General features: G+C 49.4%; 1 protein-coding gene across 3 annotated transcripts; it reads right to left on the bottom strand.

The window, feature by feature from the left end:
* Nucleotides 1-529: 529 nt before the first annotated feature.
* Nucleotides 530-14,213, bottom strand: B3GALNT2 (beta-1,3-N-acetylgalactosaminyltransferase 2). Of its 3 annotated transcripts, none has more exons than XM_061568430.1 (13): nt 13,593-14,213; nt 13,010-13,126; nt 10,962-11,103; nt 10,132-10,232; nt 8,666-8,874; nt 7,918-8,013; nt 6,831-6,941; nt 6,299-6,389; nt 5,621-5,804; nt 5,065-5,193; nt 3,470-3,629; nt 1,700-1,756; nt 530-945 (listed from the first exon to the last, which is right to left on the bottom strand). In XM_061568430.1, exons 2-13 carry the CDS (start codon nt 13,110-13,112, stop codon nt 802-804), a joined length of 1,527 nt encoding a protein of 508 aa, XP_061424414.1. In that variant the 5' UTR covers nt 13,113-13,126; nt 13,593-14,213; the 3' UTR covers nt 530-801. The 3 variants fall into 3 exon arrangements, with proteins under 3 accessions (XP_061424414.1, XP_061424415.1, XP_061424416.1); XM_061568431.1 differs by having other exon boundaries at nt 13,720-14,213; XM_061568432.1 differs by lacking the exon at nt 13,593-14,213 and having other exon boundaries at nt 13,010-13,269.
* Between the last annotated feature and the right edge of the window lie 2,481 nt (nt 14,214-16,694).

The following is a 16,694-nucleotide window of genomic DNA, read 5'->3' as shown; positions in this document are numbered from 1 at the left end:
CTAAACGGACGCATCAGCTTGCAGTCAACCGCTCAATGGGAGATCACTCCTTTTCCACAAGTTTCTTCATGGTCTGGAAATATCTTGCTCAAGTAATTCGCACTGCTAAGATCCTTTCCTTGTTCGCATCCAGACTTCACATTTTCCTTTCCTGTACAGCCGGCGAACATCCGTTTCTTCTCGATGAAATGTCTTCAGTCGCACTCCAGCGTGCCATCATCTCACTTCCCTGCCCTGCTTAACCGTATCTTCTAAAAAATACTTTTTTGCCGATCTACTTTCTTCACACGTTGCACCTAATTTGCACAGCAACATTCAGAGATGCAGTCGCATTCATTATCATCATCACTGGGCTGTAATCGATCCACTGCTGGATAACGGCCTCCGCAAGTCGCCGCCATTCTTTACTGTGCCGCAATGCAACAATCCGCCCGGCGCCTGCACTCGAGGAGGCGATCCCGTCACTCCGCCTCCGCGGTCAACGTCCTCTCGGGCGCTTTCCCCACCTTCGTCTGCCGCTCGGTGATTATTCTCGACCTCGGACCATCGCCCCCTTCAAGCGGCGAGTCCTGCCCAGGTCCTGTCCCAGCCCACAGTTCTGAACAGCAGTCGCAATCGGACGCTGCACAAATGCGTGCGAGTTGCAGAGACGCTGGCGGGAGTCCCGTACGAGTGGGCCCGGTTCGAGCGAGGGCGAGCGAGGAGGGGGAGGGAGGGTGAGCGAACGAGGGCGAGCGAAGAGAGCGAGGGAGGGTGAGCGAGGGAGGGTGATCGAGGGGGGGTAAACGAGCGCCCGGCGTCCTAGACGTCCGGCGCATCGCATGGCGTGCACGCGTCACCGCAGCGCTGCTTTGCCGCCCACATGGTGGCGAGCCGCGCTGGCGAGTGCTGCGAGGATGCGAGGGCACCGCGCTCGCAGGCCGCGTCGCACCACCAGCGGTCGTCCTGCAGGGCAGCACGACAACGAGCGGCAATTTATTTGTTGAACGTGAGAATGCAACGTGGAGTTTCCACCGTGGACTCGGGGCTGCCTACAGGGATGAGTTCCACGCTGTTGCCGATTTGTTTAAACGTGTCCTTCACATTGAGTCGTCTAGTTTTGTTACGCAATCCTCTCATTAATCATCAGAATCCATAACTTATTTCATTTTGTAATAACTCGGGAGCACAATGCTTTCAACGAAACTTTACATACAATCGTGTGCATGCTGTGATACTTTTGCAAAGAAAATATTTAACTTTAATAAACATTTTCAAAAGACAATGGATCCATTATCATTTGCAATACATCTCTGTCAGGATATGTTTTTTGGTTCTCATGTATGTGTGTTGAACTTCTTTCACACCATACGCAACCAACTGTGCTAATCGGAGGTGCGGGGGGAGGTCTATGTTAACACAGATGCTTTCACATATATCTTTTCTTACAATAAGTGGCGTATAGCGCTGCTACCTTTGAAGCACAAACAATTGAGACGAGAGGAGAACTGCATGTCAAGTCATTGTCTTGAGAGGTGGTGTTATTACACAACTGACAAAATCCGGGACTTTTATAGTATCCCGGGAAGACTCACAGAATTCCCATGGCAGCTACCTTTACACGAAGATGATCCTGGAAACCTGGCACAGATGGCGACGTTAGTGGCATGAGAGAATTCTGTCCATTTGCTTGTACACTCTCTGTGTAAACACTATTTACCTGTATCCTAGTTGGTGCCAAAGCTGCCATCCATATGCCCATGGAAACATCTTCACCCTGTACGTGCACGCGCCATTCACCCAATTAACACAATGTACTCGTTATCGCTTAGCAGAAAATGAACCTGGAATTTGAAAACAAGAATTCTATGGAAAGGCTTGGGTAAAGCAACTTGGAAGCTCATAATGAGAATGTGGAAAGTGCTGTAGACGTAATCAGGAAAAGGAGGTTGTCATGGGTGGGACACTGTGCAGGGTGGACGAGGGCAGTGGAGTGTAGCGGTTATCACGCTGCACTACGAACCCGGCCACCCGAGTTAGATTCCCGCTCACGGCCAGCACCAGTGACGATTATATCATGGCCTCCCCCAAGGTCGACTCAGCCTCAAAAAAGTACCTGGTGCGGTGTGTATAAATCACCACTGGGAAGACAAAGGCGCCATGCCGACCTTCATAGGTGCTCGCTAACGGCACTTGCCCCAGCAGTCTGTTCGGGCTATACGGGGGATCTTTGTCTTTGGAGGGCAGGTTACTGTGACGGCCATTGGAGAAGCACCCACAGGTCTATGACCACAGGGAAGAGCTGAGGCCACCCGTTGGGAGACTGTGGGGAGAAGGACTTGAAGGTCGGGGTGTCGACTTCACGAGAAATATGGCATCCAGCAAACAGAACCGATGGCGAGGTGAGGTGGCATCATTTGGCATTGGCCATGATGACCTCTTGACCTTGAATGTGTCCAACTTGAAATTATATTTTTTTTAAAAGAAGCAGCTTGCTTTGTTGTGCTTGTAAATTACACAACACTACAAGTCTCAACAAAATGCATCAGGTATCATTCGCAACTAATGCACTTTTTTTTCAACTCTGGCTTATCATTTTTGATAATAAATAGACAATGACCATGTTTCTGCACATTCAAATAAAATCACTTAATAAATCAGCCTATCATGGGACTTCCGGACGAACGTCTTCCAGCAGAATTTGTTTAAATAAGACAAACCTGGGGCTGGTTTCGACTTTCGGAGTCTCATCAGAAAAGTTATATCTGTTACATAAGGATTATAGGTTTCCATAGATTATACACCTCCTGCTCATAGGCCCCCGTCTACTCCTCCACCAACGTCATCCATTATCATGAGTCGAGCATGAGGCCAGAAATGCTTAAACCCGGATAAAATCCTGATTTTCGCAAACGATTAAGGGGTAAATTTTTACTTAAAGCTTTCGTGACTGCAGGAATTCATACCCTTTGGGTCTTTCGGAAAAGTCACGTAGATAGAAAAATAATAAAATACTTTCTGAAACCAACCGGGACTCTCCCGACCAGACTGGGACGCTTGGTAGCATTCACCAGAGCTCCGGATTGCCCGGCGCCGAGGCCACCATACTCGGCGGAACAGTGAGCCCTCCGCAAGACGCCACGGTGGCGTGATGTTAACTACCTCGCCTGGTATGCAGGAGGTCGTGGGCTCCATCCCTGACACCTGTATATTTGGAGTTTGCATGTTCTCCCCGTGGTCGCGTGGCATTTTTTCCGGGTCCTCCGGTTTTTATCTTCCACATGTAGAATCGACGTCAACTAAAACTACTTTTAATTCTATTTTACCAGGTGAGGTCCACTGAGCTGTATAGCTCTTTTTTTCAGAAGCGACTTGGCTATCGCAAATGATACCTCTTGGCTACGTACGGTGCGAAAGAAGTTCGAAGAGGCTTATCACGTGGAAATTTCTAGCAGCCAAGATGGGGGCGGGGGGGGGGGGGGGCGCACACCTGGTAGGCGGCGAGGACGTCGGAGTTGGAGGAGAGCCACCGCACGAGGTCGGCGGACAGCACGTACGCCGCGCCGCACGCGAAGGCCGGGTACGCCGGGCCCGGGTAGCTCAGCTCGGCCCACTTCCCCGCGTGGTCGACCGCCCAGTTCCGACGGAAGCTGCCGAGCGTGCGGCGGGCCGAGCGAGCGAGTGAGCGAGCGATCGTCCAGAGCGAATGCTCTCGTCGTCGTCACAGTCGTAGTCGTCGTCGTCGTTGTTGTAAAATCGCCGGTGCAACCACCGGACGGTGTGGCATTGGCAATTCTGGTTGCAGGCAACCAAAGGTGCATGGGGCAGAGGTGGATCTAGAAGCTTCCCTGGGAGGCAGGGGTCCTGATATGTGAAGATTTCTAAATAGGGTTCTGCATTCATAAAATAAACTATTCAATGAGTTTACAGAGAGGGGGGGTAGTTATAAGGAGCAGTTGCCTCCTCCATTATTAGTTGGCCGTGATATCATAAAACTATCTTTTAGTATTCGTCATGAATAAAAAATGACAATTAATGAATAACTCATTACGTATGTACCTCAAAGCAAGTTGGCGCTGTCACCGCCGGAGTTGGGTGGTGGGGTGAGCTGAGTTGGGTGGTGGGGTGAGCTGAGTTGGGTGGTGGGGTGAGTTGAGTTGGGTGGTGGGGTGAGTTGAGTTGGGTGGCGGGGTGAGTTGAGTTGGGTGGTGGGGTGAGTTGAGTTGGGTGGTGGGGTGAGTTGAGTTGGGTGGTGGGGTGAGCTGAGTTGGGTGGTGGGGTGAGTTGAGTTGGGTGGTGGGGTGAGCTGAGTTGGGTGGTTGGGTGAGTTGAGTTGGGTGGTGGGGTGAGCTGAGTTGGGTGGTGGGGTGAGCTGAGTTGGGTGGTGGGGTGAGTTGAGTTGGGTGGTGGGGTGAGCTGAGTTGGGTGGTGGGGTGAGTTGAGTTGGATGGTGGGGTGAGCTGAGTTGGGTGGTGGGGTGAGTTGAGTTGGGTGGTGGGGTGAGCTGAGTTGGGTGGTGGGGTGAGCTGAGTTTGGTGGTGGGGTGAGTTGAGTTGGGTGGTGGGGTGAGTTGAGTTGGGTGGTGGGGTGAGCTGAGTTGGGTGGTGGGGTGAGCTGAGTTGGGTGGTGAGGTGAGTTGAGTTGGGTGGTGGGGTGAGCTGAGTTGGGTGGTTGGGTGAGTTGAGTTGGGTGATGGGGTGAGTTGAGTTGGGTGGTGGGGTGAGTTGAGTTGGGTGGTGGGGTGAGCTGAGTTGGGTAGTGGGGTGAGTTGAGTTGGGTGGTGGGGTGAGCTGAGTTGGGTGGTGGGGTGAGTTGAGTTGGGTGGTGGGGTGAGTTGAGTTGGGTGGTGGGTGAGTTGAGTTGGGTGGTGGGGTGAGTTGAGTTGGGTGGTGGGGTGAGTTGAGTTGGGTGGTGGGGTGAGCTGAGTTGGGTGGTGGGGTGAGTTGAGTTGGGTGGTGGGGTGAGCTGAGTTGGGTGGTGGGGTGAGTTGAGTTGGGTGGTGGGGTGAGTTGAGTTGGGTGGTGGGGTGAGCTTAGTTGGGTGGTGGGGTGAGTTGAGTTGGGTGGTGGGGTGAGCTGCCATTACCTGCCCCACCAGAGGCCCGGGGTCTGGTCGTAGCCCTGAAGCACCGCACTCCTCAGCACCTCCGCCACGTCCACAAAGCTGTCGTCATCCGTCTTCAGCAGCAGCCTGAAGTCCAGAGATGCTGCTGCCCTGGAACAATGAGAACCACGTGTGGCGTTATAAGAGGTCACTCGTCCTAGCGCTGTGCGCAATGGGCAACAAGAGTCGTTAACGCGATCAACGACATTCCACTTGTGCTGCTGCTGCTGCTGCTGCCATCGCGTCAATCACACATTGTGACATTGGTATTGGCCAAACATCCCAATGGCTTGAAAAAGTACCTGCAAATTACTCAATTGGGATCACACACGGCAACATGCCACCCACCCCCCACCCCCATGTAAGACCTTGGCAGGACCCTCCTAAAAGAGAAGTAATAATGAAATAATAAATCATCATCAGCCATGGTCAATCCATTCAACGATACAGACAAGGGATGACAAGGGGATGGATGACGAGGGGGGTGGATAACGACGCGCGGATGAGCGTTGACGGAGGAGCGGCGCGCACCGCCCACCAGCGGGAGAAGAGCAGCATCTTGCTGGGCAGGCTGCGGTAGACGTCGGTGACGTTCACCAGGACGAGATCGCCGTGACGCGCCGACTCGTCGCGCAGGGCGGCCGCCTCCCGGCGCGCCGTCTCGGCCCACTCAGCACGCCGGCGCGCCCGGCCGGAGGCGTGGGTGGCGAGCGAGCCGCCGTCTGGACGAGGGGCCGGGTGAGGGCGGGAGGGTTGGACGTACAAGCCGGCGAAATGCGGCACACGGAGAGAGACGCGGAGAGAAATGGCGAATGATGAGTCCGAGTGGCGCCTCGCTCAATCGGGCGATGGGGCTGCGCTCGAACTCGCTGGCTGCACTGAGCCAGTGGCGGAAATTCCACGTTCCCCAAGTGGAGGCCAGTCCATGTGTAGGTGACCACTGTTTTACCGAGTGAAAAGTTTTTTGTTTTTTTTATCAACTGCGAAGGTTGATAATAATTGCCGTTTATTTAACAAAAAATTACTTTGAAAAATTAAAGGATAACATTTTTAATAAACAAACATTTATAAACGTCATATTTTATCGAAAAAAACCCCGTCTCTCCCCCCACACCCCCCCCCCGCCTCTCCCCCCACACCCCCCCCCGCCTCTCCCCCCACACCCCCCCCCCGCCTCTCCCCCCACCCCCACCCCGACGGCGTCTCTGCCGCTAACCTTGAACGGCGAAGGTGAAGGACCCCGCGAGTGCCGCCCGCTCCTGTCTGAACTCCGGGAACTCGTCCCCCACCTCTCCGTACCGCCCCGTCTGAACAGCACATTCGTAAATACACCCACTCGTTAATTAATTAATCGATCGATCGATCCGTCCACTCAATATCGGGTGGCCCAAGATAAACACGGCGGCTGTGCGCAGTCCGCTAGTTACCCTGCGTAAACACATTGAACAAAGTGGGCACTTGATTAAGAAGCTCTTCCGGAGTTCATTAAAGCTGGCCCTTATAAATATATGCAGCAACACGGCGTTATCGATGGTCACGCTTTGTTTAACGCGGTCGAGTCGATCTGGCCGCGCACACGAGATAACGCAGCCACAATCTTCCCCGGTCCTTTGCCTTCGCGGACACAACCTTTTGCTACGATGCATGGACGCGGACGCGGCGCTCTCGACATCACAAGATAGCCACGTGAGTTGAGATGAACGAGCCGGGCAGTGTTACATCGGGAGCGGGGGACTGCGCGAGCACACCGCTGCGAATTTCAGAACGCCCCCTCCCGCGTCCAGCGTGTAGTCGCCGGGGTCAGAGAGCACGATGTCCGCCGGGGTGACCCCGTCCCACACCACTGTGCCCTCGAAGCCCTGCACATCACACGTGGTCACAGGCAAGCGGGGAGGCAGCAAGGCTTTATGCCCAAGCTCTGAAGTCCTCTATATATGTTAAAATATTTTCAGCCAATTATTGAGTTTTTTTACATGTGGATGCACCAGAGAAAACCCATGCATGCAAGGGGGGAACACTATCCCATACAGATGGAACAGATGGAGATTAGTCGAGGGTACGGCACCTCAATACCCACAAAAATTGACGCTTCACATTAGTTTGATCCCCTAAACCTTGCCTTCACAGCGGTGGATTACAAATTCGTGCCTGAAATGCGAATTTATATAGACTCTTAAGTACTTCTAATAATTATTATTATCCTCTTCAAAATCAGTGGCCGCCCTGGTTATTACTGGGCCGTTCTCTATCACCAAAGATTGCATAGCTCTATGAGAGACGTGAATGAATTCTTTATCTGATTACATGACACGGATAGCACAATTGAAATGAAATTGGGGAAAAAAACAATTATTTTAATGCACGTTATATTCCTTTAGGTTCTACCATACTAATGTTAGTTTTGCTTGCGTTTGCTTTCATGCCGACTGTCTTCAGTGTACTTGTTTTATGCGATTGCTTTTGTCACATGTGTGATACAGGTCACTCTTGTAAATGGGACTATCAGTCGTCTCTTGAGATCTCAGCTGATTAAAACAATAAAAAAAACTGATATCCCATAGGTACGATAGGATAGTACATTTGTATCTGGTTACTACTGCGGGTGTGTTAGCCGTGGCATCTGCTCCACAGCGGACGTTAAACATCCCGTGACGTCGTTCAAAGGAGCAGGCCATTGTGCGTCAGCGTCACAGTCTATATATTTTTTAAAACCTATCCAAAAATTACTCAATTGGGGATCGTACACAGCAACAATTGCCCCCCCACCCCCCCCCCCGACTCTGCAAAAAAACAAAGTCACAAAGCTCATGGGTGAACGAGCGCAATGACGTTCACCTTGGGGAGCACGAACTGCTGCACGGGCTTGTACCTGCAGGCTCGCACGCGCACGCCGGGGCTCAGGGCTCCGAAGTGAGCCACGGCCAGCACCACCTGAGAACAGACGGACACGACCGTTGGCCTGCGACTGCGCCTTTCACTGAGGCCCGTTGACTCCGTCTTTGTCACGCAGTCAGTAGTCGCGCTTTGATCTATGACGGCGGGCCAGCAGCCGTGGCCATCGTCGGGCTCCATGATCGGTCGTCGTCCGCTCGAGGTCATTGCTGACCGGAGAAAAAAAAAAAACGCTCGGGTAAAGAATAGTTTGATCTGTAATTTCGACAAGGTACAAAATAATGACTGCCTAGTAAACATGGCACCCTTGGGCAAACGTTCCGACCACATGCGAACGTTTGTCGAATGTGGTACGTTCACTGGGTGGCTGTCACCACAACAACTTCAACGATTTCATATTTCAAGATACAATATAAATATATGACGGTTGACGCCGATATAAGATTCGTACTGAATTACGCTTGTGCTTTTCTGTACTTCCAGTCCAAATTAAGATTACGGTGGTGGCGGCGGCGGTAGTGGCGGCGGAGGTTGTGGTGGTGGCGGTGGTGGCAGTGGTGGTGGCGGCAGAGGCGGTAGTGGCGGCGGAAGTGGTGGTGGTGGCGGCGGCGGAGGTGGTGGTGGTGGCGGCAGTGGTGGTGGCGGCAGAGGCAGTAGTGGCGGCGGAGGTGGTGGCAATGGCAGCAGTCACCCTGGTGGCCGCGTTGTGGAGCCGCACGGTGACGTTGGGGACGGTGCCGTCCCAGGCGAACACACCGAGTGCCGTCACCACCACTGGGTGGCGAACCCGGAAGTCGAGCCCCAGCAACGTTGGCCGCGCCACGCGAGTCCGGGGCCCGGGCCCCGGCGACGCCGACCCCGGTTCCAGCCAAGTCACCGCCTCGATTTCCCGCTCGCTCGCTGGTCGTGGGACGGGGTGAAAAAAACACGTTGAAAACGTGAATATTAATAATAGCAATTATAATAATAGCAATTAATCATAGTTTTCTTTTTCTGTTGTGCCCTCTACACCGGGGCACCTCAAGGTGTTGTACACATTATATGCAAGTTACATCAAATCTCATCTCAACAAATTTTAACTATGAAAATACTTATTAAAACTATGGAAAGGGCACCCTCAGTGGCAGCTGCCCTTGCGGGTGCAAGGTAACTCAGCATCTTGATCTGCAAACGGGCATTACTCTGCTAATAGGGGGGGCGATACATTTCTGCTGCGTGTGTAATCCCAATTGGGCCATTTGCGGGGAGTTGTTTTTTAATTCGGCAATTGCGGACCATGACGCCAGCACACAATGGCCTTCTCATTTCGAAAGATGCCAGGGGACACATGTACTATCCACTGTGAAGGCGACGGCGCATATTCTATGGTCAACACACCCGCAGCAGCAACCATATACAAATGTACTATCCTACCGAACCTGTGTGATATAAAGTTTTTGTTGTTCAATCTGCTGAGACATCAAGAGACCAGGAGAGTCTCATTTAAAAGAGTGACCTGTGTCACAAATATGACAAAAGCAATCACGGAAAACAAGCACAATGAAGACAGTAGGCATAAGAGATAAAACAAGCAAAACAACATTAGAATGATAGAACCCATTGGCTAAAGGAATAAAACTCACATTAAAATAATTGTACTTTTTGCCAATTGTATTTTTATTGTGCTATCGATGTAATGAGATAAAGAATCCATTCGCATCTTTCATAGAGGAGTGCAATCATTGGTGCTAGAGAATGGCCCAAAGAAAAAAGATAACACAGAGCTACCTCTGAAATCCCCTGGTCCACACAGAAAGGGGCAGCACTTGCCTACCCGCTCTGAACACAGTGGGCAATGCTTATCGCATTTAACGTGCTGCTCGAATACGATGGCTTATTTCGTGCAGTAATGGATGACCAGGCTGACACCATCAACTCACTAGATTTGAGAAGGCAGTTTTAATCACAAGCGACTGGCTGGATTTTAAAGCCAGGATCTCAGAGGTGCAAGTTCAAGGCCTTGACCTCTGGGCCACCTGATGACCTCCAGAAAGCAACCTTTTGACTTTTAAGTGGAGCGATGTAAGTTTGTCGGAGCGATGTAAGTTTGTCGGAGCGATGTAAGTTTGTCAGAGCCATGTAAGTTTGTCGGAGCGATGTAAGTTTGTCGGAGCTCACCAGGCAGAGTGATGTTGAGTAAAGAGCAGGAGTATGGGTCCTCTCTGTCTTCAGGGTGAATGTCACATGCGTGGCTTCCGACCACAAACCTCGGCAGGACCCTACCGCACACAACCACATGACTACCGCACCTCCACCACTGCTGCTGCTGCCACTGCTTTGCCTCTTGTCTAGAAACAGATGGGACAACACCGTTCTTCTAAATATTCTGGTTATTACATTTCCTGTATTGCGTACACATTTTCCAGATTTGAACTCGGGATCTCGGCAGTGCCAGCTCAGTCATCCAACCCCTGAGCGACATTGTAACTTTTTTTTTATTTTTCCAGGTAAGGCCAATTGAGCTATATAGCTCTTTTCAGAAGTGACCATGGCCACAAATGATAGCTCAACGAAGTGGCTTATCACGTGGACATTTATAGCAACCACTTTAAATGCATGTTGATTCTAAATGTGGAGGGAAGAGGATCCGAAGAAAAATCCACACGACCATGGTGAGAACATGCAAACTCTAAATATACAGACCACAGGGTCAGGACTGAACCCACAACCTCGTGCATACAGGCGAGGTAGTTAACATCTCGCCACCGTGATGCCCCATTATTCCTTGTACTCGTTCTCTGCAATACCGTACTGATGTTTCTGTCTTTATTTTTATTGTTGTTGTGCTCAAGCACCACGCATCTCCCTTGTACAATAGCCGGGCAACTCTGCAAAACGCGATCATCCATGTAACAAATCAAAATAAGCTGAAACTTAAACCCAGCCACCTGCACCGACTTTACTGCCTTTTGACCCACGGCAATTGAAAAGGAGCTGGCCACACTCACCGCTTCCTCAGCGAGGGGCTGGCCGTCACGGCCTGCAGCCAGGAGTCACGCACAGCCTGCCTGAGCACCCAGTTGTCCCTCGCGGAGAGGATGGCGACCACCAGCTCGTAGCGACCAACCGCCACCGATCCCACTCGTGATCCTGCAACCACTTGTCCGTCAGTCGGCGCAAATACCGCTTGAGGCCTGGCTTTGCCTCGATATGGGGATACTACAATATATATCGTACAATATTCATTACACACACAAAGTGCTCGCCACAAATGAACCACAATACCTCGCTGATCGTTATCCCAAGTGACACGATGCTATGCTACCGTTACATTCGCAGACATTTTTTATGAGGTGAGCAGTAGGCATGCACTGGCCATTTATGCACAAGTGTAGGTACAGTACAGTGTATACAAATAAGTCAGCGGCATAAATTTTCCAAACGTAAACGTGTCACCTCAATTGGCATGGCATAATTCAACACAAGTTCCGTAAACGCGATGTTAAGTTGGAAAATTCCAGTTCAACATCAGCGATCCTGTATAAAATACCGAAACAATGCATTTACAACAACTTGGGAATCACTTTAAAAGTGTTTTTTGAATGCTTAAGAAACTCCATGTCAGATCTGCCGATGACATCACCATCCTAAACAGAAAAAGACCACATTTGGGCACAAGATCAATACGGGCAAAATGAAAGTGATGGAAAAATAAGTTTACCCAACAAAATAAAATCATTATTGGAGGGACGCAAGTGTAAAACACAGGAGAATGTGTATACAATGTCAGGGCAAACATTGAATGTGGTTTGAATCCACAATGAAACATCAGAGGTGAACAAGAGCAAGATCGAGCGTTTGGAAAACTTAAATTTTAAACAATAATATTTTCAATCGGTTCATAATGTCAGCTACGGCATATGGGTCAGGGACATGGACAATGACAGAGAAAAAAGAAAAAACTTGAAAAGTGAGCAAAGAACCACGGAAAAATATTTGCACACTTGGCATCACAATAAGACAGAATTGCACATGAGACAAACACAAATCAGAGATGTCATATACACTGTGAGTAACTGCAATTTGGCTTGGGCAGGACTACGTACAGTACGAAAGAAGTTCAACATGCGTAGGTACGTACATGCAGGACACATCATTGGAAGGGGTAGGAGTCAACAGATGGGACGGGTCATGTAATGGCAGCCAAACAAAATAATGTCTGGGAAAGAACCTTCATACAGCAGTGGCGTGATAATGGCTGGCGATAATATTTCAGAATCGCATGGAATTGTCTTAAAAGCGAAAGACACTCAGCTGCATTTCTGTAACGACCACAAAACACAATGAGTAACAACCCATACAACCAAACATTGTATCAGTGCCTGTGCATAACTGTAATGAGTCTGGGCTAAGAAATTTGGACTTTGCGAATTAAAAATTATTCATCCATAATGAAAGACAGCAGCGGGTTAAATTCACGAGTATCTTATAGTTAAACAATTACCATTTACAATCAGACGACCCAGAGAAACCCCACCGCATATACGAGGGGGTGACACTCAGCATTACTATATCCCTGCCACATCGTAGCCCCATGCCTATAACACCTGGCAAGCCCTGCTTGAATTTTGATTTAAAGCTTTCGTGACCAAGCAGGGCTTCATATTCTTGCTTCTTTCGGTAAAGTCACGTGGAAGGGAAATAATATTTTATTATAATTTTATTATTTCCCTTCTACGTGACTTTACCGAAAGAACCAAGAATATGAAGCCCTGCTTGGTCACCCATGCCAGGATAAACCATGCTGATTCACGTCCAGCTAAGCACCCAATGAGACCACAGCCTCAGAGTATCTTCTTTAAAGGGAATCCTAGCTTGGAGACAGCACCTCCGATTCGCATGGTTGGCTACGTACGGTGCGAAATAAGTTCTACATACATTCATAATACAGCAAACGGGTTTCCGCCAATATCTGACCCCATCGCGCCGAAGTGAACGCCACATTAATTAAAGTTTTATGAAACGTGCGCACACTTCCCCAATCACGTTCACTCACCTCCTAGTCTCAGCGTGTCCAATAGATACTCACGATACACCACCACCAGCACGGACAGCAAACAGCAGAGCAGCGGTGGTATTAACGACATCCTGTCCATCATCCAGGAATCCAACTCTGGAGAGAATTTGGCGACGGCCACAGGGAGAGAGAGGACTGAGAGGTGCCAACATTCATGCAATCTTTACATTTTCAGACCCAACTTATAAATTGCCCGTGGCATGCCTTCGCACAACACTGATGTGACTATCCTCCCGGTTATTGTTGTTGGTGGTGGTGGTGTGTGTCTATAATAAGGCAAGACTCGTGTGACCATATATAGGCGCCAGAGCCAATGTTTACAAAGTGCCGAGTCGAAATCGGCCTCAACTTATCAGCCGGTTTAATCATCACCGTGAACACTGTTAAGAGTTCTATGGACATGTCTACCGTTACTTGACCCCAGTGGGCAACTCGGTTCGATTCCTGTCCACGGCTCACATCAGTGGCAAGCGATATCCGAACCGGTCTAGGGCAATCCCAATTTATGTTTAAAAAACACACTGACCAGCGATGAAGTATGGGCAAAACAACTCACATTGACCTCGAACACTGTGGCGTGGGAGAGGTCTCCATCCAGAAGTGCATTTACAGAGTTATGCAATTACCCAACATGCACAGACTACCTTATTCCGTAATGGTTAGTAACGTTTTACTCTACAGTACCGTACCACGCTCAGTTTCGGGAGTTTGCGTTGATATCACCAACGCATCCAGGAGCTAAGAAGGCACCACCGCAGCGGAGATGGAGCGATCGCATCGGTCCGCGTGCAGGAGTTGAGATGGAGGGGGCAAGCAGCATGGGCCAGTGAGAGGGGCATTCATCCAGCAGTGGAATAGACATTGGCTTAGGGCGGTGAAGATGAATGGGCTGGCACCACAGCCCAAACCGCAGCGTTGTAAATCACAGCCCACTGAAGGTATCAATGATTCACGGCTGGATCAGCCAGGGGCATTGCGCTTTTCACACGTGGCTGACGTGACCTGGGTTCGAATCCAGGTCAACGTATCACAACACCAAGGCTGCCGGGCTTGGTGCTGGCCACAACCCACACTCCCACGTGCTCCGTTCCGGTATCCTTAATAGGTGCTCGCTAACTGCTAGCGGCTGCCCATACAGCGTGTGTGTGTGTACGGGCCGGCTGAACGTTTCAATGAGACCATCCCAGAGTCCTCAGGCAGGCACGGAATCAACATCCTGGGTCAATGCCCAGGATGTTCACCAGCGTGGTGGCTTTAGCGGGACGTGTCCACCAGGGGTCCCTGCAGACGCGGTTATAAAATAGGAATGTGTCACTTGCTCATCAACGTCTAACTGCTGAATGTATTAAAATATTAAGATTGTGGTTTCTTCGTTTTACCAGCTAAGGCTCACAGAGCTATGTAGCTTATTTTTTTCAGAAGCGACCTGGCCACGAATGATAGCGCAATGTGGAAACGTATAGCAGCCAAATATTCTAAAATGCGTGATGTTGATTCGAAATGTGGAGGGAAAAACCGGAGGACCCGGAGAAAAATTCACGCGACCACGGAGAGAGAGACACGCAAACTCCAAATATACAGCAGGCGTCAGGATCGAACCCACGACCTCCTGTATACCAGGCGAGGTCGTTAACATCTCGCCACCACGGCACCCCTAACAATATATATGGGACAATAAATACGCATCATACCCATAGTATCTCCACGTGAAAAAATATATGGAAACGTATAAATATTTTAAACACATCCCATCAACCACACCGCATTCTTGTGAGTGCGTCGTTTCAGCAGCATTGATTCAACACAAGCACACACTCATGTTCATATAAGCTCTTATAAGCACACACTCAGCCACCGGGCTGGAGGAGAGGTGGCGATCACCCCGCACCACAAAGTCCTCCCACCTGAATTCGATTCCCGGCCACGCACGGCTAACATCAGTGGCGAGTGATAACACTTGAGCTCGTCCTGGCACAGGGTGTGTGTGCTGTATGATGGACTTCTTTCGCACCGTACGTAGCCAACCGTGCTCATCGGAGGTGCGGCACCATCTCCACCAGAATCATCAACCCGCACTGACAGGACGTGGCAAAGTTTCGTCGATAAACGTTCATCGCCAACAGGGGCTGACAATCATCAATGTGTCTTTATTATTCCAGAAGGCCCACCGTACATCAAATTGTATTTGTCTACATCATACGACACTTCTACATTGTGGTCATCAATTTTAAAACGACAGTCAATCTACGAAGTATAAATCAAATGAATGAAATGACACAGCTCATCAATATAATACAGATGTTGTTTAAACAATGATCACGTATGCCAAGATCCCTCTTGTCAGATCATTTCTTTCTCCACGTGGCGAGCATGACGAGTTGAATCTTCTGAACGATTGCCATACCCTCCGGATTTTAAGACGCACAAATTTCCCTTTGTAATTTAGATAAAAAAGTTCAGGGTGCGTGTAACCATATTTGTACAACTCTAGGAAGATCTATTTTGTTTTAAACAGGGAAACACAACTCAAGAATCCTGGGATAAATCACATTTGCAAGAGTGACCTGGAGGTCACCATAATGACATAATGCAACATCAAATTATACAAGATGGAAATGAAAACTCATTTTGACATGACACGGTTTTGTGTTTGCAAGTCTTAATTTCCAGAACGTCTTATAATGTAGAGAATACGATATTTCCCCAATATATTGCGGATATTTCCAGCAGCAGTAGTCGTGCGATGTACGTAGCATAATATTTCAGAGACAACACACAAATGCATTCATTACACGCTTGTCTGAGCAATTCAATAGCAAAGATAAATTGCTCTGTGTGCACACTTGGCTGTGATGGGTAGCGGGTAGAGAATGCTATTGTTGCGAGTCTTTACTATCGCTGTAGATTTTGCCAAAGATAATGTTTGTTGTTCTTGTTCTAAATGTGGCATGTTATTTATACGTTTTCGGCAGGAGAGCCTACGAACCAACCCCGTGGTGATGTTACCATCACTCTCGCAAACGAGACCCATATCGGTCCTCGTGTGTTTTGTGCTGTCCCTAAATCTTAAAATTTTGCAATGGTCAGTACAAAAATAATGCCCGAACCTGTTTACTGTGCGTCTAATTTAACTTTGATTTAACACTGATGTATGTTTGTGTGATATTTTTTATTTGTCGTGTCGTAGTTGTTTATGTTTTTACTATTTTTTTAAGCTTTTTGGCATTGTTGTGAGACCCAAGTGATTCTTGCAAATGGGACCCGTCTTGGTATTATGAGTTCTCACCTGGTAAAACTCAACTCAGCCTTCAACAATCCCCCGCACTGACCAGCGTGGTGAAGTATGTTCAAACGACCGCCCCACGGCGTGTTACTTCAGATTGTAAATGTTGTGGCTTTGCCCTCCAACACACCGCTGTTGCTGTACTGATAACGCGTTAATTGGCACGTTCTGTTAACGTGACAGACCCACTGTGTCGGGTGGTGGCAGGTTTCACGACACATTCATATTAACGCGATCTCACCCACACCCCTCTCCCACCAAAGCAACCTACATTGTGGGTACATCGCCTTTGGAGCAGACCGTGTGCTCGTTTGAGCCAAAGTGCGCCACTTGTGAGTCGAGCGTTGTTCGTGCGACGCGGTGAACGAGACGCGTCGCGTG

This window comes from Lethenteron reissneri, chromosome 41 (genome assembly GCF_015708825.2).
Source record: "Lethenteron reissneri isolate LAM-NWPU_2019-01 chromosome 41, ASM1570882v1, whole genome shotgun sequence".
NCBI classification, from domain to species: Eukaryota; Metazoa; Chordata; class Hyperoartia; order Petromyzontiformes; family Petromyzontidae; genus Lethenteron; species Lethenteron reissneri.
Note: the sequence above shows the minus strand (reverse complement) of the source record. Positions and strands in the feature narration are given on the sequence as shown.